General features: G+C 43.3%; 1 protein-coding gene and 1 pseudogene across 2 annotated transcripts; one reads left to right on the forward strand and one right to left on the reverse strand.

Moving 5' to 3' along the window:
• Positions 1–1,846: 1,846 nt before the first annotated feature.
• On the reverse strand, positions 1,847–9,453 carry LOC109473215 (trans-1,2-dihydrobenzene-1,2-diol dehydrogenase-like). 2 transcript variants are annotated; one of them, XM_019773089.1, is made up of 9 exons: positions 9,358–9,453; positions 8,274–8,379; positions 7,971–8,082; positions 7,495–7,658; positions 6,820–6,947; positions 6,070–6,188; positions 5,501–5,625; positions 4,981–5,128; positions 1,847–2,084 (listed from the first exon to the last, which is right to left on the reverse strand). In XM_019773089.1, the coding sequence occupies exons 2-9, from the start codon at positions 8,364–8,366 to the stop codon at positions 1,975–1,977; spliced, it is 999 nt and encodes a 332-aa protein (XP_019628648.1). In that variant the 5' UTR covers positions 8,367–8,379; positions 9,358–9,453; the 3' UTR covers positions 1,847–1,974. The 2 variants fall into 2 exon arrangements, with proteins under 2 accessions (XP_019628648.1, XP_019628649.1); XM_019773090.1 differs by having other exon boundaries at positions 8,274–8,398; positions 9,358–9,392.
• Positions 9,454–11,135: 1,682 nt separating this feature from the next.
• Positions 11,136–16,993, forward strand: LOC109473217 (annotated as a pseudogene).
• Positions 16,994–26,066: the final 9,073 nt, after the last annotated feature.

Below are 26,066 nucleotides of genomic sequence, written 5' to 3' on the forward strand. Positions count from 1 at the left end.
TAAGTATATCTGCTAAAGTACATCGTTGTTTAAGTACATCTGCTAAACAGATTTGTACATTGTACATTGTTATTATGCACTTATAATGTGTATCTCGATATATGTAATCTCAAAACATACGTGCCCCCCCCTTCTGCTAAACAGATGTGTCAATTCGTTTGGTGAAGCGAATTTGAAAGAAAAATGTCCATCGTCGTCTGCAGGCTGTTAGGGTAACGAGCAAAGTTGCAGCTTTGCAAGAAATTTTGATGCCGACACTAGCGCATCAATACAACTCTCCTCCTACAGCTCAATGTCAAAGGTGTGTGAGCTATTTTCTTCTCAGCTCTTGTAGAGTCTTATAAAGATGTCTGGAGCTCTTCCGTGGCACTTTGAAGTTACCCCTCGGCGCCACTCGGCACTTGAGTCGTGCAGGCACGAGACTTGCCGCACGCAAAGTCTCCGCTTTGAAGTTGTACCGGCACGCGAACACTCCAGCGAGTAGTACATTTTCTATTCATCAGATGTACTGAGTTCGTGACTGAAACAGATCTAGATGAACTCGACATTGACGTTGGCAACTAGGATGAAAAGACTGCCGCCAGCATTTTTTGTCTGGGTCTAGAAATGTTCATGTACCGAAGAAAACGGTAAACATATTGTTTTACTCAATTTCCTCTTCTTCTTCTTCTCCAAACATATAAAAATCGTCGATATTTTCGTAATTAGAGCCTATAGGAAAATATAATTCAGCATGCTGGTAGGTTGGTACATAAGACACTGAACCGCGGTCATTTTAGCCAACATAGATGTCAAAAAATGAATTTATTTGAAAACAAGAGTTCCACGATCTCATACCTTCGCCAAATGATGTTAACAAATTGACGGTTGACGAATTATACAATTTTGATCATTGATGTCGCAAATAACAGAGTCATTTGAATAGATTACATCATATGGATCATATTCTCCCCCCAATGATAGCCTTATCTTAACAAAATAGGCTATTCTAGCACTTCCTCATAAATTATGCAAATGAGGTCATGATGTTAATAAATTATCTTCATTGATGTTCACCTTCACTTAACTTCCAATACGGCAAGTATAGAATTCCCAGCAATTACAACTATGAAATTATAAAAATTTCTCATTAATCATGCAAATTAGGTCTTCATTTACATAATCTATATCCCCGGATGTTTTTCTCGTTCTCAATTACATGTCACACGTGTTTCATAGTCCTATTATCGAACGAAGCAGATTTATAGAATTTCCTCATTAATTATGCAAATTAGCTCCTGATTTGCATAATTGTCATCTGATTATGTGAAGCATCACTTCAGCTACCTACAAACCAAAAATCATGACAATCCGTCAACCGGTTCTTGAGTTATGCACCTTCGGAGATTTTTCAAGAAATGCTCCTGCAGTTCCAGAACAAGCTGCTAGGGGGCCCAAACTCATGTCACTTCTTCCCTACCCCAAGAGCTATCTACCAACCAAAATTCGTGACCCTAGTACGTCTAGATCGCGAGATATCAAAACTGGAAGTTCTGCTGCAGTACCAACAAAAGCCGTCAGGGGGCCCAAAATCTAATCATTTCTAGGTCTCATCAAGACCTACCCACCTACCAAGTTTCATGACAATCCATATCAAGCTTCTTGAGTTATGCTGTTCACAAACAAACAAACAAACAAACCAACAAACCAACAAACGGACAAACGCTACTGAAAACATAACCTTCTTGGCGAAGGTAAAAATCGAAAAAAATCGAACAAAGAGAACGCGTTTGGAACATTAGAAGAACATTTCGAATTCTGAGTTCGAGTTCGACTGGCGGAGGACCGCCAGCAGTGGAGACCTTGGCTAAACATCATGCTGCCCCGACGGCTGATTAAGCTATGGGGGAGAGTGAGTGAGTGAGCGACCTTCACCATCGGCGAATAAAAATTATGGCAAAGTTGACTGACGTCAGGTTGTCCCCATTTTGTGGTTTACTCCTTGTCTTGGTCGTACACCACCCCGACCACCTCCCGTGCCTGGTCCAGGATACCGGCTATCTGTAGGCTCATGGCGTGGGTCATCAGGGGACTCTCAATCAAACCTGCAGAGAGAAATAATTAACGTTATAATGAAAATAATAACGTTACCCTTGTTAAATCATTAGATCGGAACATGACATTCTAAGGGTTGAGTCTCACATTCTCAACGTCATTGGCATCAACAGGGCTTCAATACTAGTTCTAAGGATGGCTTCAGTACTAAGGACAGGACTTCAGTACTAAGGACAAGGACAGGCCCTCTAAGGACAGGGCTTCGGTACTAAGGACAGGACTTCAGAACTAAGGCCAAGGGTATGATTTCTAATTAGGACAGGGCTTCAGTACTAAGGACAGGGCTTCAGTACTAAGGACAGGGCTTCAGTACTAAGGACAGGGCTTCAGTACTAAGGACAGGGCTTCAGTACTAAACACATGGATTCAGTACCAATGAAATGGACAGGGCTTCAGTACTAAGGACAGGACTTCAGCACTAAGGACAAGGACAGGCCCTCTAAGGACAGGGCTTCGGTACTAAGGACATGACTTCAGAACTAAGGCAATTGACATGATTTCTAAGGACAGGGATTCAGTACTAAAGACATGGATTCAGTACCAACTAGAGAGGCCGACATTTGCTTGGGAGCAAATACAGCATATTTCAGTCCATCTCCCTCCCACGCAAAAGTGGACTATTCCAAACTTACCCCAGTGTAAAACTGGCAAAGATTCTCAAATAAATGAATTATATAGTAGCTATGTAATTGAGAACAAAGATGCAAGAACAAGCACATTGAATCTCGGAAGCTTTACTAGTCTTATTACTGGTATGCAAATACTAACAATGATGAGATTTGATACATTTTGAAGGTCTTAGGCACATAAAATTGAATGTGTTGGTCATTCCGCACGACTTACGTGCAATGTGACCTCAGGTAACCCGCAATGGAACACGTGTTCCATGGCCAACGGCAGATGGAACAGGCCATTCTTTAGATAGAACATGGAACGCCGTTACCCGTTCAACGGGTATAGCACTTTTAGCCCTTTTTTGCTGAAAATAGCCATTAAAGTCCCCCAAATGAGTCATTTGGAAGTGGTGTATGCCAAATATGTGACTGCTATTCTGTAGACACATGTTCAAGGTACCCTTATACCGAATTTCAGATCATTTGGTTGTAAACCCAGGGCTCAGGATCCAAAAATCCATTTTTTGGCAAAAAATGCCCCAAAATTTTTCAAAGGCATGTATCAAAAAATGAAAAAAAACGCCTGGGGGTATTGGCCCACTCTACCTCTATGCCAAATTTCATTTGGCTAAAAAATGACAGAGTTGAATCCCTTTGACTGTGTGGCAGGAGAAGGAGGAGAAGGAGGAGGAGAAGAAACATGAGAGAACACAATATATTTCATCCATACCATGGTATGGACTGAAATATAATGAAATGGACAGGAATTCAGTACTAAGGACAGGGCTTCAGTACTAACGACAGGACTTCAGTACTAAGGACAGGGCTTCGGTACTAAGTACAGGACTTCAGTACTAAGGACAGGACTTCAGTACTAAGGACAGGTCTTCAATACTAAGGACAGATCTTCATTACTAAGGACAGGACTTCAGTACTAAGGACAGGACTTCAGTACTGAGGACAGGGCTTCGGTACTAAGGACAAGGACAGGCCCTCTAAGGACAGGGCTTCGGTACTAAGGACAGGGCTTCAGAACTAAGGCCAAGGGCATGATTTCTAATTAGGACAGGGCTTCAGTACTAAGGACAGGGCTTCAGTACTAAACACATGGATTCAGTACCAATGAAATGGACAGGACTTCAGCACTAAGGACAAGGACAGGCCCTCTAAGGACAGGGCTTCGGTACTAAGGACAGGACTTCAGAACTAAGGCCAATGACATGATTTCTAAGGACAGGGATTCAGTACTAAAGACATGGATTCAGTACCAATGAAATGGACAGGAATTCAGTACTAAGGACAGGGCTTAAGTACTAAGGACAGGACTTCAGTACTAAGGACAGGGCTTCGGTACTAAGTACAGGACTTCAGTACTAAGGACAGGACTTCAGTACTAAGGACAGGTCTTCAGTACTAAGGACAGGTCTTCAGTACTAAGGACAGGACTTCAGTACTAAGGACAGGTCTTCAGTACTAAGGACAGCTCTTCATTACTAAGGACAAGGCTTCAGTCTTAAGGACAGGGCTTCAGTACTTAGGACAGGACTTCGGTACTAAGGACAAGGACAGGCCCTCTAAGGACAGGGCTTCGATACTAAGGACAGGACTTCAGAACAAAGGCCAAGGACATGATTTCTAAGGACAGGTCTTCAGTACTAAGGACAGGTCTTCAGTACTAAGGACAGGACTTCAGTACTAAGGACAGGACTTCAGTACTAAGGACATGGCTTCGGTACTAAGGACAGGACTTCAGTACTAAGGACAGGTCTTCAGTACTAAGGACAGGACTTCAGTACTAAGGACAGGACTTCAGTACTAAGGACAGGGCTTCGGTACTAAGGACAGGACTTCAGTACTAAGGACAGGGCTTCGGTACTAAGGACAGGACTTCAGTACTAAGGACAAGTCTTCAGTACTAAGGACAAGTCTTCAGTACTAAGTCAGGGCTTCGGTACTAAGGACAGGACTTCAGTACTAAGGACAGGGCTTCGGTACTAAGGACAGGTCTTCAGTACTAAGGACAGGGCTTCACTACTAAGGAAAGGGCTTCAGTACTAATGACAGGGCTTCAGTACTAAGGAAAGGACTTTATCACTAAGGACAAGGCTTCAGTACTAAGGACAGGGCTTCAGTACTAAGGACAGGGCTTCAGTACTAAGTACAGGACTTGAGTACTAAGGACTGGGGACAGGACTTCAGTACTAAGGACAGGGACAGGACTTTACTACTAATATTGTGTGTTTCTCTGCTTAACACATTTGAACATTCCAACCTTCCTGAAGACACCTTCTGACTTCCATGGCCTCAAATCTCATCCCGGTGGAGTTTTCAAACCTGAGCGGCTTCTCTGGTGGAGGGAGCGGAAACTCGTGGGTACCGTCCGGGGAGATTACCTCTGTAGGACACCGGAAGTTTGGGATCTGCAAAACAAAAACGATGTAGAAAAGTTACACAATCATGATTGCATATTTATAAACCATGCATTGATTTTCATAGTAAATTCTAACTCCAATGCGTGAATTCATTCGGATTGCCATTGTAGTCTCTCAGAGTATGTAGACATGTCTAACCAATTTGTCTGATCACTGGAGTTTGAAATCCTACAAATTACTAGTATCCTACACAAGAGTCTCTGAAAAAGTTAAACGTGCCCTTTTTGCTTTGGACGTTAAGTATGCCAGATATATATTCTAAGAAGAGACATTTGTACATTGGGTGTAGCAAGCTTGCATATGTGCATACTAGCTTAAACTCTAAAACGGCACACAATCATCCTTGAAGGTAGCACACACCTTGACAGAGCCCTTTGTCCCGTAGACATACGCTTCGTTAGCAAGCAGTGCAGCTGCGCTACAGGTCAGGGTTGCCATCCTGTTGCCACTATACTTCAGCACAACGGTGACAGTCTCATCCACTCCTGTGCGTTAACATCAAACATGTAGTGATGATAGCAGTACTGAGGGCAGGGCTTGAGTACTAAGGACAGGACTTCAGTACTAAGGACAAGAGACTGGATTTCAGTACTAAGGACAGAACTTCAGTACTGATGACAGGACTTCAATACTACGGACAGAACTTAAGTACTAAGGACAGGACTTCAGTACTAAGGACAAGGGACCACGCGGACAGGATTTCAGTAGAAGTAGCGATAAGCGACGTGCAAACCATGATACGATATCTCATCCGCAAAATACAGCAATCAATATGTGATATCCGGGTCATGTATGTATAAATCAGAATTTTGTAACACCTGTGAAGGTAAAAATAATCTGCAAAGGAACTAAGCATAATATAAAACCATTAACTTGCTTCCATTAATCATAGTACAAACCTAAAAGATGCTTTTGATAGTAAATCTAACCCCCTTCATTGAGATGTCCACTAACAGTGATGTCCTCTGGCTCGTCTCCTCCGAACACCATAGTGGCAAACTGGATCGGGTAGGTCCCGAATGCAAGCAGTCCTCCCCCTGCCATGGCTCTAAGAAAATCAAAGACGTCTTTAATATCTTATAGTGACAGGTCTCGTAGTGAATTAAAGGCATGCAATATAATTTCAGGGCGGCATACCTTGAAATATTCTGAATAAGGCAATCTGTAGGATATTGACACATAATGTCGCACCTTAGCACATTTGAATCAGTATATTATACTTACCGCATTTGAAACTGCAAAAACAAGCCCCAACGTTAATCGTTATTTTCTGGGTGGTACTCTTAAATCGATCTAGGTCCTTTTAGAAACCGTTTTGCGTCAGAGTTTGGGGCATGTTTGCTCCACGAATGTCGATGTACCGGAACAGTCTTCTTTCAACATAGTATGTAGATAAGTGACTGGAATATTGACTTTGAAAAATCTGTTTTCAAAGTCCTCAAAACTACACTGGATGCCTCTAAGCATATATGTGTATGTCAGAAAGTCAATCCAAAAGATTTGTTTAAAAAGGACCTAATAGCCAGCTACGGGCAGATTCTTCCCCAAACATACGGTGATCAGCTTTACCTCTCCGATAATTCCATTGTCGAGGATCTCACGGACTTTCTTGTACGTTGGGAAGAAGCGACTCTTAATAGCCTTGGTCAAAGAAGAAAAAAAAAACAACAACTACTAACCTGTCTAGCCTAGGTTCAGCCACAACTGTTCCAAGGCACGCTGTAACCAGTTTGACCTCCCCGAGAAGACCAGAATCGAGGATCTCACGGACTTTCCTGTACGATGGAAAGTGTCGACTCCAAATAGCCTTGGTCACAACAGAAACATAACTATATCGTAAAAAAGGACCCTATTGTATGTTGTATTTTCAGGTATTAGTGAGGAGTTGTTTATTGCATTATCCGAGCAGTTTGACTCCAAACTAGTCAAACAACTATTAGTAATCTCCAAGCATTTACAAATTGACAAATTGTGGTGCGTGCTCAGACATGTCAGAGAATTTCAATTTGGTGAGGCACTTGAAACTTGCTTGTTTTCCTGTTATTTTTGTTGCTTGTTGTTTCTCTGATCTTACTTTATATGTATGTGAGACGATATAAGCTCGATAAGTACAATTTAGTTTGAATGTGACTAGAATACATTAGTAGATACATACGAACTCTGTTTTCCATTACTTGAGGTGCCAGTTCTCCTTTGCGAGTCCTATCATTTGCCGCACCTAGCCTATAGCTAGCGCCTCTCCTGTTTGATTGTGTTTAAAGTATATTTTATATGTACGGGTTTGGGCTACGAGTCTAATACAAATACTAGTAGATGAACATGACAAACGTTCTTGAAGAAGCCTCCTTGAATACCTCCATAAAGAAGATGTTCTTCTCCTTAGCGAGGCCGATCATCTGCCGCGCCTCTCGGGAGTTGACTGACATCGGCTTCTCACACAGGACAGGCTTCCCCGCCTGGAGCATCATGGTCGTCACTGGGGCATGCTGGGTATGGACGGCACCAATGTACACCACATCTGGGGTTAACAGATTAACAACACATCTGCAATACGTGTTCACTAAACATATTTGCAGCTAAATGGTCCCTTGCACGTTCTTTGTTTCTAAATAAATAAAAACAAATACATAACTCTGGCTTATTGGGAACAGAGTTAAATCTAGATCATTTGTCTTCTACAGGTGCAAAGAGAAACTCTGACGTAGAACTGTTTAAGCATCAATGAACGTATTAAGATCGTGACGCGATGTCAGTGTATAGAATTACAGCTACTAGGACATGGGACTTAGTACTGCGGCCATGTCAACAAACGTCCATACAATTGACGAACCAATATCTTCCTGTGCTGAAAGCTCTGCATATGATCCGTAGGCTCTTGGGATGTCGTGAGTTTTAGCAAACGTCTGGACAGTTTCAAGGTTCCTAGATGCTACAGCGACCACCTGTATAACACACACAGAAGTGAAGCATTTAAATCTATGAATCTGAATTGCTTTACCTGTACAGTAGGGACATACTACGAGATAGATGCTAAAATCTTTGTATTAGAAGATGAAGATAAAATGTCTCAGTGCCAGGAAGTGGTCTTTTGGCTTTGTATTGAGCAACACGATGTCAAAAAATTATCTCTTACTTGATGTTCGTCCCTCGGCAGTGTGTCGAGAGCCACTTTGAAATCGTTGCAGATTCTTCCTGTGGCCACGAACCCCCAGCGAGTCGGCGCCATGTTGATGAGTTACCTATTACACGGGAGTCACTCTGAAATGAATCATTGTTTGGCCATGGCCTACACCACCAGAAATCACGAAAACGCATTTACATGTAACGTCTGGACTTAACGTTACACATCTTTACTGAGAAATACACACACACACACACACACGACTAAAAGCATGGCCAAAGTCGGAAGTATTACCAGTAATTAAGGGTTAATGTCCCGCCCCGAGGTGAATATGGTGTGATAAAGCCTTGTCAGTTGCTATAACCAAAGAATAAAGCCACCAAGTGAGCGCAGCGAACGAGGTGGCTTTATGAGGTGGTTATAGCAACTGACAAGGCTTTATCACACCATATTCACCGAGAAAGGGCGGGACATTAACGCTATTATCATATAGCTTACACGATAGCCCATCCAAACTGATGCAGTAAGTGACACAATGCACATGCTGAATAGAACATAGAACATAGTTCCATCTGGAGTCACCTGAGGTCACTGGGTAGAGTTCACGTTAACTGGGTCACAGGCAGGGAACGGGTGTTCTTATGGAAGTCACCCGTAGTCATTGGAACACAACTTAGTTTATTTTTGGATTTTTTAGAACTAGAGCCGTGTTCTATTGGGTCACCTGAGGTCATATGCGGGTGATTATTGGGTTTGTTTAATGTATGGATTGGGATGAATAAATACCCGATCTTGACTCTATTTGTGACATTACGGCGTCATAAGGAATGTGGAATGGAGCCTTCTGATTGGTCAACGTCACCTGGCTATATGATAATATGTGTTATCAAATTAACAAAACTTATAAAAATTTCCTACATGGAAAGGCGGAAGTATTACCAGTAGAGTTATTACACTATACAGCAAACTTTCTCCCCCGTGCGCAGATTTTACTATTATTACACACAAGAAAACTAAAAAAACGTCTTGCTGTTGATCTCTAAAGAAAGATGCAAACGTCTTGCTAAAATATGGCTGCTAGAGAATCCCTTCATACCTGAGTTTATCCACGTTTTACGTCTGATATTCCTACCACCACACTCCGTCTTCACCTTTAACCCAATCCCTTTGGTCAGGCACGTAAATTGGATCAGTGCACTTTGTCCCTACCTGGCCAATTAGGATCAGTGTGAATGTAAGCTGTTGTTGACTTAGAATAAGGGTCTGATATTGATCAAGGAGTGACACCCTGTGCCTTTTTTGGAATACCTCCTTCCTGGGGTAGACCACAGGAGCGGTTCTTACCCTGTCCTTGGCCTGTGGTTAGTTTATAAAAAGTCCCCTAGCAGATTCGCCTGAAGACCATACCACACACTGCTGCACTTCTCTCCACCGCCGCTAGAGGGACCTTTCGTGCAAGGGACGACTCCACTCCGGTCTGTTGAACTGTTGAAGGCTTCTACTGAATTCCTCGTGTTCTCTGAGTGTGGTTACTACGTAGTTCTGTCGTGGTGTTCTTTGGTCTGGTGTCCCAAGTTGAAATTGCGCGGTGATAAGTTGCAACCTATCAAGCTTCTTGTGAATATACCGGTTTTTTTGTTTTTTTTTTTTATTCATCAAAACATAACAAGGACAAAATGCGGCAAATGTGGCAAAATGCAATTAACATTTAAATACACAAAGTTGACATACCAGTGCGCCGTTGTCCCACCACCCCAAGACATTAAAAATGTTAATGCTAACCAAGTTATTTGAAAAAAGTTTCTTGAGCTGGAGTGTTAACCTCCTATATCTCATTGGTGGAAACACATCCTCCAATCAGAGCTAGAAGGAGAATTTAGGCCCCGAATATACCGTTTAGAGCCGCTGAATTTTGACCAAGTTCATGATTCGGCTTTCTTTTAGTGCAGCGAAGTAAGTTAGTAGATGCAATACCAAATATCACATTCATAACTTGTTTGTTTATTGTTAGTATGTAAGAGTCTCATCCTTTGCTACTAGAATACGTAACCGTATTTCTTCCCCTAATGATAGTCTAAACAAACAAAAAGAATGTCTAAAGTGGTTCAAAACGATTGTACTTCTGGTAGACTGTTCTCACTTTTTTTCAGAATTCATAATCTGTCAGAATACTAGTAAGTCTGAGAGGAGAAGTTTTTCAAGGGGCGACACAAATAGTTTAGTAGGCCAATGGAAAATGGTCCGCCATTCTGAAAATTACAACATCGATCGTCTTTCGAAGACAAGAAGTTGTAGAACTTAGTCAACATGTCTTGTTATTACATGTTGAAGAATGTTATTGGTCGATGTTTGTATATTTGCATCTGTAACTCTCGGTGGGCTGGACGGATTTCTTTGGTTCTCTGCATCATTGATTTGCTATTGAGGTCCAGATGTACGACAGATGCACAAAACGCATAGATGAGGCAGGTCGACTCTCGATGCAGCCTCCTAGGATGGCCAAAGACAGTATCAAATTGGCCACGACATTCGCCACGCACGTGTGGACCCTCTCTGGCGAATGGATAGTGCCTGGTCAATTCGCCTTGGCCTCCTTAGGATCTGCTTGGACGTAGAGATTAAAGCAGGTCCCTGATAGTGCATTAATTTATGGGAGGTATGATTTGTTGTGGTTAATCTCCAAGCAGATCTTTTGGTGGGGGTAAGACAGTATCAAATTGGCCAGCCTGTAACCATGGTAGCGACAAAATAAAGGCCATGTATAAAAAGAAAACGATCTTCCACCATCAACCTCTGCTGGGAGAGTATGTTCTGGTATCGTCCAAATAACATTTTTCCCGCCATATCCCATAGTGCCTTGCGCGCCGACGCCATATTGTCGCAGACAGCACAGAAGAGGCGTACGCGTGAGGGAAGAGGTAACGTTACCTGTGGTGACAATAAACCATTTTATAACACATCCCTACCGTGCTAATTACACGTTACAAGGTAAGGAGACCTGCTTCGGGTACTCGTTTTACCACTATTTGTATGATTCTCAGAAACATTTCACTAAAATACATTTTGTACTTACGTGAGAAATTATATATGAAGGCTGACAACAAGCGAGCCCAGACATAGCATAGTCACGGGTTGTGTGAGTGCCAGGTAACGTTAGCTGTTAGACTTGAGTTTGGGCCCATTTTCAGTACAAATTTATCACCAATCATATTTTGTAGTACACGATTTGAGGAGGCCCCACGGGGTTCAGCGTCTGAGTGTGTGTGTGTATGTGAGGGAAGGGGAGGGGGGCAGGAGAGTGGAAAACGTGGTCCAGTCCATGCTGTGGAAAACCAGGCCGACCTTATTTCTGGGTGTAGTTGCAGTCCCAGGAGAGTGGAAAACGTGGTCCAGTCCATACTGTGGAAAACCAGGCCAAACTTATTTCTGGGTACGGGCGTAGTTGCAATCCCAGGAGAGTGGAAAACGTGGCCCAGTGGAAAACCGGGCCGACCTTATTTCTGCGTGTAGTTGCAGTCCCAGATGAAGTTGTCTGAATTTGTATAGTTACTATACTACTAGTACCGAATTTCAGATCATTTGGTTGTAAAACCAGGGCTCAGGATCCAAAAATCCATTTTTTGTCGAAAAATGACCCAAAAAACCTTCATAAAAATTTTTCAAAGGCATGTATCAAAAAAATGAAAAAAAAAACGCCTGGGGGTATTGGCCCACTCTACCTCCATGCCAAATTTCAAGTCATTTGGCTGAATGATTTGAATCCCTTTGACTGTTTGGCAGGAGAAGGAGGTCTGGAGAAGGAGAAGAAACATGAGAGAACACAATATATTTCATCCATACCATGGTATGGACTGAAATATAAATATCTTTGATTGATGTGACATTTGACAGTGTTATCTTTTCTGTTTCCAGCTGCCATCATGGGGACCCGTGTCTACGTCGGTCGTCTTCCATACTCAGCACGCGAGAAGGACGTGGAAAGGTTCTTCCGTGGGTACGGCCGAATCCGTGAAATCAACTTAAAAAATGGGTTTGGTTTTGTAGAATTTGATGACTATCGGGATGCAGATGATGCGGTGTATGAGCTGAACGGAAAGGAAGTCCTCGGCGAGCGTGTTGTTATTGAGCATGCCAGAGGTCCCACCAGGCGCGATTATGGGTATGGAGGCTACTACGGCGGCGGATACGGTCGCAGTCGGTCTGGCCGGGACAAGTACGGTCCACCGATCCGCACGGATTACCGCGTCATCGTAGAGAACCTCTCCAGCCGGGTCAGCTGGCAGGATCTGAAGGATTTCATGCGGCAGGCCGGAGAGGTGACGTACGGAGATGCCCACAAGCACAGGAAGAACGAGGGAGTGGTGGAGTTCCGCACAAGAGATGACATGAAGAAGGCCCTCAACACACTGGATGGTGCAGAGATAAATGGTAGGAAGATCAAGCTGAAGGAGGATAGGCGATACTCCCGCAGCAGGTCGCGCAGTCGCTCCAGGCGACGCAGCAGGTCACGGTCTCGCTCACGCAGTCACTCCAGGTCTCGCAGTCGCAGCAAGTCTCAGTCCAGATCACGCTCCAAATCTCACTCACGCTCCAGGTCCAGGTCCAGGTCACCTTCTGCCGAGGACAAAGGGAAAGAAAAACAAGAGCAAGATCAAGAAAATGACAGAGAAGACAAGGAGGAAGACAAGGAGAACTGAGTAGAACTCCCGAGGTGTCAGACGTAAGAGAAGACCTGATGTAATGATGCTTTGAGAACGGCAGAATTCCTGAAGGTACAGTATGAAGTTGTGTTTTGGTGCATGTATTATTGTAGGTTGCAGCACAAGCAACACATAAATGTAGTTATTTACTCCATCATGAAGTAAGTAACATAATAAAGACAAATATACATGTATACTGACACCAAGAGGTAATATTATTTTATGTTGAAGAGTGCAGGTCTGGCAACCTAAAAGTTCAGAGGAACAGTATAGAGTCTTGACACTGGAGTCTATCTTTACTACATGTGTACCTGAGAGTCTGGGCACACCATAACAGACCCAATGCTTATTTAGATTAGCTTTCATTTTGTATATTGCTTGTGATGTACTATCAAACTTAGGTGTTATACAAAACAGAAACACTTTGCTGAAGCTCTAGCAGATCTAGAGTTGACAATTGTAACCATGATGATGTTGTGAATTTATTTGATAGTTGGCATTTTGCCTGCATCAGGTTTTGAATGATGTGACTACGAGTTACGTTTCTTCATTGATTTCATTTGCTGAACTAGAAATGGATAATAGACCAGGATATTGTGCATAGGGAATCGAAGGGGGCAAGTCACAAAAAGTAAGTTTATTCTTGGTCAAGTCATGTGAGGAAAAAAATAGTTCATCTTTACTGTACTGACAACAAAGGTAGGTGTACACCTACATGTACTGTTATAGCACGTCAGCAGAACGTACTGCATCTGCGCAAACCCCACATTTTTCACGGTTTTCGTTGGATTTTTTATTAATTTTGCCTGTTGCAGACGAAATTTTTCCGATACAACATTTGGAAACTACAGAGTGTGAACCTTATATGCGCGAATACGACCTTATATGAGACGTTCTGCCGAAGTGCTATATGCACAATACATTATAGGTTTTGCACAGGTGCAGTACGTTATGCCAACGTGCTTACTGTTGTAACATCTACAGTCAAACCTGTCCAAGCTGGCCACCCAGGGGACCAAAGAAAAGTGGTCACCTTGGACAGGTGGTCTCCTTGATGAGGGTTGCCTCACAACATGACAGACACATAAATGGTTTCCAAGTCGAGATGTTTTAATGTCAAATGCTGTAAGCATCTTCAGTTCTGTGGTGAATGCATGTAGGAAGTGTGGCACTTGGAACAATTTACGTGGAACAAGAACAGCATCAGCAGTCGAAGCCAACTGGCTGGTTTCTCCGTGATTTCTCATTAGTTATCATCAATAATCAACATGATTGAAAGTGGTCACCATGGACAGGTATCAGGCCTTGAGTGGACCCAACTCAGGGCGGTCGTGTTGGCCAGGTGGTCACCTTGGACAGGTTGCTTAATGCTTGTGTCAATGGGGAAAATTTTCGGGACTGAGAAAAAGCGGTCACCATGGCCAGGTGGCCTGCTTGAAGAGGTGGTCACCTTGGCAGGTTTGACTGTACAATAGGCAATACCTATACTGAAGGTGGATATACTAGTACAAATGTATGTCATGCAGCCAGTATCAGTCAGTGATTGAGCTCAATTAGTCAATATACTTTGGTGCAGTGCAGCACTGCTCCAAATTAGCTTACAACGCATCTCACTGCTGTGATTCAAACACACTTTTTGCAACATGTGTTGAACAATAACCAGAAAATTATAGTAATATACATAAGTATTATATAGCTAATTACTTTACAGTCAGTTGAGCATTTATTCACTTTGGTGCAAAGTCTATTTAATCTACGAATACCCGTATGTGACACATGCTAGTAATAAGCCTGAATCAGTGAATCATTCTAGGTTGCAAAATTTCAAGTTCATTTTTCTCAAACTTTCACTGCAAACTCATACTTCATACTTTGCTGGTTCCAGGTAATTTTGAGCCCTGTCAGACTTTTTTGAAGGCATGATTTAGACCTGCATGTTGTAATTATTGTACAATTTCTAGAAGTGAAAACTGTATGCCAAACAAACAAGTACAGTGTACAGGTACATGTATTAACCAGCACGTGTAGTTTTACGATATACAGTATATATTGTACTGTTGTTGTAGTGACTGACGTGTTTTTGTCCAATGTAAGGCTGGGGGTTCAGCCTCCAGCAGGTGTTTTGCAGAACTGAAAACTTGAAGAGGTTCATCAGTCACGTAGAATTAACCGTTAGTAGAATATTCTTCAATCAGTGACTGTTTTTTGAAAGGTAGAAACACGTACCTCCCAATTTTCGATGTTGACTGTGCATCTTGATCACGGAATGACCTAGTGTTGCGAGAACACGAGACTAGGTCGACACAAGTCTCGGTCTAGTCTCGTCGACATTGAAAATTTGGAGGTACGTGTTTCTACCTTTCAAAAAACAGTCACTGATTGAAGAATATTTTACTAAATGTTAAGAATTCTTGAATTCCAGAATTGTCTGTTACCAGGATGGGCACTGTTTGTATGAATGGATGTAGCAACAACTTTTACTTATTTGTTGTGATGTCAAGATTGTGATGTCAAGATACCATTGAGAGTTCCTTTGTTATCTAGGTTGATGAATCATATTACTATTAGTGATTATGCCAGCTCCTATACAGCAACATTTTGAAGATGTGACCAGGTCACTTTACTGAGTACTAATCTTTTTATGAAGAAATGTAAGAAAAGTCTTAGTACTTGACACCCATGTATTAACCTTGTAGTAGACACAATAACACAAAAGTTCAGCATTTTGCTTTTGGCCAATCATATCTCTGTTTTACTTTATCAATTATTACATAGTTTTACAGCTTTGTTGTTTCACCTTTGACTGGAGGTCATGACAAAAATGTGTCATTTAACGGATAATTTAGATTTCCAAAGACACGTAATCCTGTAGAATTGATAAACCTAGTGACAGAGAAATGATTGATCAAGTTTAGGTTTTGAACTTTTTGTGTTGAGTGTACATTTAAGGTTTTGACACATCTGAGAAGCAAATGCCAGGATGACTTCATTTTTAACATGGCTTTTTCCTTCCTGTGACAGATTTCCATATTGTTTGATATTTTTCCTACAATTTAAGTTGTGTCCTTATTGTAAACTCGACTATCGGGATGTAGATGATGTCAATGTCAAGATGGTCTATGCATAGTTTGAGGCATTGATTGCCAAAAGAAGGAAGGAATGAAGATGGCACCACGGATATGGTAGTTTTCTATCCCTGTATTCACCACATTTATCCAGTATCTGTTATTCCACTTTGTTAGACTGCTCCATGATTGAAGAAAGGAGTAGACTTCATCCTCAGCAACTAGACTCAGAGTACCTTAATAGACCAAGACTATTGCAGTTGTGATACTGAATGTGATTTGAGCTGTATGAGTCTACTTTGGAGTTGGAAGGAAAACTAGTTGGTCAATAAAAGTTAGCTACTGTGGAACTAGTGTGGTGACATGTAATTTTTGCATCAATATTAACCTTGCTGTTGTTAACCTCTGCCCAGGTGATGGAAGGGCGTGTCCCTCCTGACCCCCTCCTGACCTGCCTTCTTTGAGGGACGATTGACTGAGATGCTTACCTTGTCCCTTCCGAGGGACGAAAAAGAGGGATGTCTCCCATAGATGCTATGAGAGGGACGTTGAGGGCTGTCCTAGATGACCTAAAGGTTGAGACGATCCCTGATGACCCCCCCCTTGAAGTGATGACAGCATCTTTCCAAAAGTTTCCTTACATGGACGATACGAGAAAGCACACCCTCTAGACCCGACCTGACCAGACGCAATAATTTGTCAGGTGAAAGGAATTGGGTGTATTTGACAAGCGAGGCTCAAAATACTCGAGCTCTTTTCCTAAACATGCAACATGCCTGTTACAGAATGGTAATAATTTTATTCTACAGTACAACCATAATTCCCAGAAACATGACCTATTACTCTAAATATAAACTGTGGTGCCTTAACAATTTTGAACTTGTCTTAGTTGATTTTTAGGCCATGTTGATTTGATAATTTGGATGACATCCTCTGGGAACCTCATAACTGATGGGAGCTTGGGAATAAAAAAAAAGTTTGGCAGAATGAAAAGTTGCCTTAATTATGAAATCAACATGGTCATGAAGGTTGAACAAATGACTAAACAGAGTATGGTATGGCGAATAATAGACTTCATTTTCATTACTTCACATTTTCTTGGAATTCATTTTGGCAATTTCCATGACATTAGTATTGTTTTCCAATATTGTTTTTAATTTATGGTATATATTTGTTAATTTTGCTGCTGCTTTGTACGATTTTCAGAATGATTGAAAACTTTTTGGAAAGGGACGAAAATTCAATGCGCTTGCAGATGTCCATATAATCAAATCAGCATGGCCTTCCTTAAAATAGTACCTAAACCCAAATTTTCTTCTTGGCTTGATCAGAACTTACCCCCCTGTTTCATGTCTTCATGCTAATACTACATTTGCAAATACTGAATCCTCACCCTGGAAGTCAGGACAGATAGTAAAACTGTTCATACCTTATTTATTTTTGCAAACTTGTCAGTTATGGTTGAGTATTTTGAGCCATGTCAAGTAACAACCAATGCCAAAAGATTATGGACTTGAAAAAAGATGAACATGTAGAAACAACTTAATTGTTTCATTTGATTGCAAAATCCACATTTTATTTTGGTAGAGCTTACAATCAAACCAAACCTAAAAGACCCCTTCCTTTGCATGCTGTCCTCCCAGGGATTTTATGGAATGTCCATGTCCAAATAGCCCTTAACTTGGGAAAATGTGGACCACAAGCTTCAGATGTCTCTTAACTGGAACATAAGGGGCACCTTAGTCAAAGTCGTTGTGTAGCTGTGTAGCCCAAACCCATCTCAGCTGCACTTGCTCTGGCTCCAAGAGTTTAAAAAAAGCCTACCTAAAAACAAAAGCATCTGGAAATCTGTATAATGCCACATGTTCAAAAAAAGGCTTTGAAGTTGTAAGCAGTGGTATGGTTAGGTGCCGAGTGAAAACGGTTACTGGGTGCGATATTGCCTGATTTTAGGGGATGCACCCCTAAAATAGAGGACACTAGTTTCTGCGCTGTTTTAAACGCGTAAAGTATGAAATACTGATACAGATGTGCTAAAGTGAGGTAGTATGTGTCAATACCAAACAGATTTACTTTCTCTGAATATTTCCAGTTTTAATGCAAAAAAATCGCACTGGATGCCTTTAAACCTAATCTTGAAAGTTCATCTGTGTTGGTAGAAATCATTATGAAGCAAGTTTAAACTGTAATTTCCAACACAAGAAATTGGCCTCACCCAAATTTTCGACTGTACAACTCCAGTCTTTGTCAAGGAATGAGCAATCCACTGCTTCTGTGACGTCACGCAGATAACACACGTGACTCCGTGAGCAGTGGATCATAGGTTGCAGAAAGTTTGTGGCGCCCCCCGTCTCTGTGAAAGGATGGTTGTAATGCCCTGATGTAGATGGAGTTGTACAGTCGAAAATTTGGGTGAGCCCAATTTCTTGTGTTGGAAATTACAGTTTAAACTTGCTTCATAAAGTTTAAACCTGTTATGCCCCACAACACTAACAACACTTCTCTTTGGAGTATGATTTTTCCAATGTTTTTAGATCACATCTAAAGATCAGCTTCTTTGACCACAGCTGTCCGTTACTTCCTCCATGAAAACGGAGGTATTTTGTGTCTGTTTCTACACACATTGGTCAGAATAACTTAAAGAAGGTCTGGATGAATTTTATTGTCAGTGATGATATTTGATTTATGATAAATAAGGAAATTGTGTCATTTCAGTGTTTCCATAATGTAATTCACAACAGGTATAACATTGACAGATGCCAATTATGCAAATAGTGGCCTAATTTGCATAATGCAAAAATGTCGCAGCTGCTGCAGTGTTGGCAAAATCTGTATGCTAGGAAAAAAAGAACACAGGGCAAAAACACTGTAAAAATATTGAACTTCTAAAAGGAATCAAAAGAAATAAATAATATATGTTTTGAAATGGGATATTTTTTCTGTAACAATGTATGTAGTTACAATTCTGGTTACATAGTATACACAGTGGATCGGGTGGGATCAGGGTGAAGGAAGGTTTGCTTGCTGTCAGTGCTTCTGACATGGGACGTTTGCCAGTAGTGTATAACCTAAGACAGAATTCTTTACTTTATTCATTCTTCATGAAACTTGGGGTTGATCACGAAGTTTGGGGTCGTGTGAATAGTGTAAATTGTAGCATGTTAGGTTCAGGACCGGTCGAGGGTTTGAATCCTGCCATGTCACTGATCTTGTGCTCTTGGGAAAGGCAATTTCCACGACTTTCGTCACTTCTCTCAGGTGAAAGGGTCCTTCCTGATGTGAGTGGATCAAACCTTACAGTCTTACGCATTGTACAAAACTGATGTGTCACGCCTAAAGTGATGCGGATTGCAATAGTTATGCAAAACAAACAAACAAAAAACTACCAGACTAAGACCCCGTTCACAGTGAAAAAAATGGATCTGGATTGACTGCCGATCGGGATCGAAATTATGGAAATGAAGTCAATCCGGATCATTTTTTGCAGTGTGAACGCTCCAATCTGGATTGATTTTCTCCGATCCAGATCCAGAAGTAATCCACCTCGAGGAGGTAGTACAAGACACTTGCGGCGGATCAGGATCGGGCGTAAACTTGAGTGTGAATGCAAAGTGGATTGGGTTCGGGGTTCACTGGTGTTAGACTGTACCACAAATACTACCACAACCGATCGGGTCTTATAATATGCAGTGACAAGGAAGTTGTGTAATGCTATGGATACATTGTCAAATTAAATATGAATAGAAAATACGCAGATACATGTTTACCCCAACAGCTGGCCACACTCCCCCCCCCCCCCCCCACGTAACTGACCGTTGGAGGTCAGCAGTTGAAAACTTGAATGAAAGACTATCCCTTTTCACTTTAAAGGATCGTGTATATGGACTCAAAATAGATACATATGTCTTTTAAAGATCGTATACGCACTAAAAAGGGATAAAATGAAATACATGTTTTGAAAATTTCTGGAATATATCTTAAAACAATATTGATCTATAAACTATGACCAAACAAGAGTTCCACGATCTCATACCTTCGCCAAATGGTGTTAACCCTTCCGGTTGACTAATAATACAATCTTAAATCATTGATTTCACAAATGAGAGCCTCATTTGCATGGATTATATCAGTTGATCATATTCTCCACCCAATGACAGCCTTATCTTAACAGAGAAGGCTATTCTAGCACTTTCTCATAAATTATGCAAATGAGGGCATGATTTGAATAAATTATGTTTATTGATGTTCACCTTCACTTAACTTCCAAATGTGGCAAGTAGGAAATTCCCAGCAGTTACAACTATGAAATTATAACAATTTCTATTAATCATCCAAATTAGCTTCCCATGTACATAATTTATAGCCACAGATGTTTTCCTCTTTGTCTGTTATATGTCACATAGTGCTTATAGTGCTTCATAGTGCTGCAAAAGATTTTTTATTTACATTATCATTGTCTACAAGGTTTTCACAATATTTATATTTCAGTCCATACCACATGGTATGGATGAAATATATTGTGTTCTCTCATGTTTCTCCGTCGTCGTCGTCTGCCATTCCATATAAATGGATTCAACTCTGTCATTTTCCAGCCAAATGACTTGAAATTTGGCATGGGGGTAGAGTGGGCCAATACCCCCAGGCGTTGTTTTTCATTTTTTTTGATTCATGCCTTTGAAAAATTTTTATGAAGGTTTTTTGGGCCATTTTTCGACAAAAAATTAATTTTTGGATCCTGAGCCCTGGTTTTACAACCAAATGAGCAGAAATTCGGTATAAGGGTACCTTGAACGTGTGTCTACAGAATAGCAGTCACATATTTGGCATACACCACTTCCAAATGACTCATTTAGGGGACTTAAATGGCTATTTCAGGCCAAAAAAGGGCCAAATGTGCTGTACCCGTTCCACGTTCGATCTAAAGAATGGCCCGTTCTATCTGCCGTTGGCCATTGAACACATCGAACATTGCGGGTTACCTGAGGTCACGTTGCACGTAAGTCGTGCGCAATGACCCACACATTCAATTTTATGTGCCTAAGATCATTACGTCATCTACAATCACGACGATGGAATATGCCGACCATCCTGATCCTGGGTACCGCAAAGTGTTTCAGAAGGTAATGTGTTGCGATGTTGCCCCTTGATAATGCAGTACCAGAGGCAAGCGGACATGTGATTCGTAAAATAACTTTGTGGTTTATCCATGTGTCGACTGAGTGAAGCAAATTGTTTTATCTTTTATCTGCTATTCTATAGTTACTTCTAGCGGAAAACTACGTTGTGTAATATGTCAACAAAGTGTAACAGTGGGGTTCAAGCGGGCAACACAGACGACGTATTGTATATTTTGTATCAGCGGCGGCCTACCGCTCTCATAGGACGCACGGTAAGAACATGTACGTCACTCCCGGCGCAAGGGAGTGACGGCTCACCGATAAACTCTCGGCGCAAGGACTCATGTCATGCCGACTGAATGGTTCGCCAGCTGAGGACTTTCCACAACCATGATGATATCGGGCCCACCACAGCTGCAGGTGGCGCCGGCGGCCCGACTTTATGCGCTTGGCCGACGCACCTGGGCGAGAGGTGTATCCTAAGCCTATAGGCTCATCGCTCTTTATTTCCTCTCTTTCGTTATATTGATTTGAATTTCAAAAGTGACTGGCGTAATACATTTCCAATGGAGGGAGTCACTTTTGGGGGTCTTTGTTCCCTTACGGGCGCAAATGACCTCATGGCCCGGCGGTTATCCGCCCGACGGGAATCTTTCGCCTACATGCGTCGGCTAAGCGCAAAAATTTGGGCCGCTGCGCTTCCAACTCGCCGAAACCAGGGGACCGTCCCGTCCGGAGATGTCCGGCTCTGGTGACGTCATCACTAGCAACAGGTGAGATTGTTGGTCGGGCCCGCCACAGCTGCAGGTGGCGCCGGCGGCCCGACTTTATGCGCTTGGCCGACGCACCTGGGCGAGAGGTGTGTCCTAAGCCTATAGGCTCATCGCTCTTTATTTCCTCTCTTTCGTTATATTGATTTGAATTTCAAAAGTGACTGGCGTAATACATTTCCAATGGAGGGAGTCACTTTTGGGGGTCTTTGTTCCCTTACGGGCGCAAATGACCTCATGGCCCGGCGGTTATCCGCCCGACGGGAATCTTTCGCCTACATGCGTCGGCTAAGCGCAAAAATTTGGGCCGCTGCGCTTCCAACTCGCCGAAACCAGGGGACCGTCCCGTCCGGAGATGTCCGGCCCTGGTGACGTCATCACTAGCAACAGGTGAGATTGTTGGTCGGGCCCGCCACAGCTGCAGGTGGCGCCGGCGGCCCGACTTTATGCGCTTGGCCGACGCACCTGGGCGAGAGGTGTGTCCTAAGCCTATAGGCTCATCGCTCTTTATTTCCTCTCTTTCGTTATATTGATTTGAATTTCAAAAGTGACTGGCGTAATACATTTCCAATGGAGGGAGTCACTTTTGGGGGTCTTTGTCCCTTACCGCCGGGCGCAAATGACCTCATGGCCCGGCGGTTATCCGCCCGACGGGAATCTTTCGCCTACATGCGTCGGCTAAGCGCAAAAATTTGGGCCGCTGCGCTTCCAACTCGCCGAAATCGGGGGACCGTCCCGTCCGGAGATGTCCGGCCCTGGTGACGTCATCACTGGCAACAGGTGAGAATGTTGGTCGGGCCCGCCACGGCTGCAGGTGGCGCCGGCGGCCCGACTTTATGCGCTTGGCCGACGCACCTGGGCGAGAGGTGTATCCTAAGCCTATAGGCTTATCGCTCTTTATTTCCTCTCTTTCGTTATATTGATTTGAAGTTCAAAAGTGACTGGCGTAATACATTTCCAATGGAGGGAGTCACTTTTGGGGGTCTTTGTTCCCTTACGGGCGCAAATGACCTCATGGCCCGGCGGTTATCCGCCTGACGGGAATCTTTCGCCTACATGCGTCGGCTAAGCGCAAAAATTTGGGCCGCTGCGCTTCCAACTCGCCGAAATCGGGGGACCGTCCCGTCCGGAGATGTCCGGCCCTGGTGACGTCATCACTGGCAACAGGTGAGAATGTTGGTCGGGCCCGCCACGGCTGCAGGTGGCGCCGGCGGCCCGACTTTATGCGCTTGGCCGACGCACCTGGGCGAGAGGTGTATCCTAAGCCTATAGGCTTATCGCTCTTTATTTCCTCTCTTTCGTTATATTGATTTGAATTTCAAAAGTGACTGGCGTAATACATTTCCAATGGAGGGAGTCACTTTTGGGGGTCTTTGTTCCCTTACGGGCGCAAATGACCTCATGGCCCGGCGGTTATCCGCCCGACGGGAATCTTTCGCCTACATGCGTCGGCTAAGCGCAAAAATTTGGGCCGCTGCGCTTCCAACTCGCCGAAACCAGGGGACCGTCCCGTCCGGAGATGTCCGGCCCTGGTGACGTCATCACTAGCAACAGGTGAGATTGTTGGTCGGGCCCGCCACAGCTGCAGGTGGCGCCGGCGGCCCGACTTTATGCGCTTGGCCGACGCACCTGGGCGAGAGGTGTATCCTAAGCCTATAGGCTCATCGCTCTTTATTTCCTCTCTTTCGTTATATTGATTTGAATTTCAAAAGTGACTGGCGTAATACATTTCCAATGGAGGGAGTCACTTTTGGGGGTCTTTGTTCCCTTACGGGCGCAAATGACCTCATGGCCCGGCGGTTATCCGCCCGACGGGAATCTTTCGCCTACATGCGTCGGCTAAGCGCAAAAATTTGGGCCGCTGCGCTTCCAACTCGCCGAAACCAGGGGACCGTCCCGTCCGGAGATGTCCGGCTCTGATGACGTCATCACTAGCAACAGGTGAGATTGTTGGTCGGGCCCGCCACAGCTGCAGGTGGCGCCGGCGGCCCGACTTTATGCGCTTGGCCGACGCACCTGGGCGAGAGGTGTATCCTAAGCCTATAGGCTCATCGCTCTTTATTTCATCTCTTTCGTCATATTGATTTGAATTTCAAAAGTGACTGGCGTAATACATTTCCAATGGAGGGAGTCACTTTTGGGGGTCTTTGTCCCTTACGGGCGCAAATGACCTCATGGCCCGGCGGTTATCCGCCCGACGGGAATCTTTCGCCTACATGCGTCGGCTAAGCGCAAAAATTTGGGCCGCTGCGCTTCCAACTAGCCGAAACCAGGGGACCGTCCCGTCCGGAGATGTCCGGCCCTGATGACGTCATCACTAGCAACAGGTGAGATTGTTGGTCGGGCCCGCCACAGCTGCAGGTGGCGCCGGCGGCCCGACTTTATGCGCTTGGCCGACGCACCTGGGCGAGAGGTGTATCCTAAGCCTATAGGCTCATCGCTCTTTATTTCATCTCTTTCGACATATTGATTTGAATTTCAAAAGTGACTGGCGTAATACATTTCCAATGGAGGGAGTCACTTTTGGGGGTCTTTGTTCCCTTACGGGCGCAAATGACCTCATGGCTCGGCGGTTATCCGCCCGACGGGAATCTTTCGCCTACATGCGTCGGCTAAGCGCAAAAATTTGGGCCGCTGCGCTTCCAACTCGCCGAAACCAGGGGACCGTCCCGTCCGGAGATGTCCGGCCCTGGTGACGTCATCACTAGCAACAGGTGAGATTGTTGGTCGGGCCCGCCACAGCTGCAGGTGGCGCCGGTGGCCCGACTTTATGCGCTTGGCCGACGCACCTGGGCTTGGTTACCTCATGGCCCGCTCACAAACCTCTCGCCTCTGGCTCTCTAGCTCACGCTAACAATGTCTGACCGCAGTACTCAGTAATAGAAAAGTGTATACGTCCGACCTTGGTTCGGATGCCGCAACCGTCCAATCTAATCCTGTCAGTGATAAGCAAGTTTTATCTCAGATCTTTTTCATATAACACTGGATTGATGGAAGGAAAATTATGGTCAACTCATATATTGTTTTTGGTAGTGCCTTGTTTTTTTTAGACCGGACTCTTTTAGACACTACACACGCGGAGGAGGACAAGTTGAAACCTTGGTGCCCAACTCACCATTGCATCATGTTACATGCACACGGCAGCCACCGTGTCATGTATTACTGGGGTGAACAATTTATGATCAAACTTTGTAAACGCTCAGACTGTGCCCTCTCGGGGCCCCAGACCGTCCAAATTCGACACAAATGTCCAGGGAAATTAATGGTTTTGTCGTCACTTCATTAATAAAACTTGATTAATACCTACCTGTCCCTTCTATATCAAAGTCGTGCCAGCTCCATTGGTTATGTCCAACAGCAAACTGGTGTACCGGTAACGGTGTTTTCTCCATGGGATATTCACGGTTACAGTATCTAGTAAATCCAGCATCAATATACAGGCGGAAAAAAAAGGCCGGCAAAAAACAAACAAGATTCCTACATTTTCAAGTGTTGAGTTGGCTTTTTAAACAGGAATTGTGACAAAACATGACATCACAACCTATAGGTCCACTTATGTTATATAAGAAAAAATGCCGAAACTCATGATGTTTCAATTTAGGAACTACGGCCATTCAATACTCTTTCCTTTTTGTACTACTAGTATGTTCAACGTTCTATATCGCTGACATACCTTGTGCCACTGATACATTGTGCCACGTATAATTGTCGTGAAATAAATCTCTTCTTATATTTCAGTCCATACCATGGTATGGATAAAAACGGGGCATTGGAAAGGTAACAGTATTTCCGACCAACCTCTGCTTGGAGAGTAAAGGTTTCCGTTGTGTCAAAGGTAGATTGACATTAATTTTTTTCGATGGGGTTAGTACTAGTTCGTGTTTGCCTCTAAGATGTCAAAGTTTGATGTGACGGTTTCCATATATGAGGGGGCAGAGTTAACAGGTTCTAAGAGGAATATTAAATTCTGTGTGGTTTAGATTTGTGGTGTATTTGTATATTTCGCTTTATCCATCAGCAGAACAATTGTTATTTCTGTTTAGTGAGGGGCAGCAGTTACTACTTTAAAGCGTTTGAAGTAGCCCAGACGAAATGTTGTGTAATTCAATTGTATTGTAACCACAATATTATGCTCTTCTCAGTTTCGCGGATG

This window comes from Branchiostoma belcheri, unplaced genomic scaffold (assembly GCF_001625305.1).
Source record: "Branchiostoma belcheri isolate BF01 breed outbred unplaced genomic scaffold, Haploidv18h27 scaffold294, whole genome shotgun sequence".
Taxonomy (NCBI): Eukaryota; Metazoa; Chordata; class Leptocardii; order Amphioxiformes; family Branchiostomatidae; genus Branchiostoma; species Branchiostoma belcheri.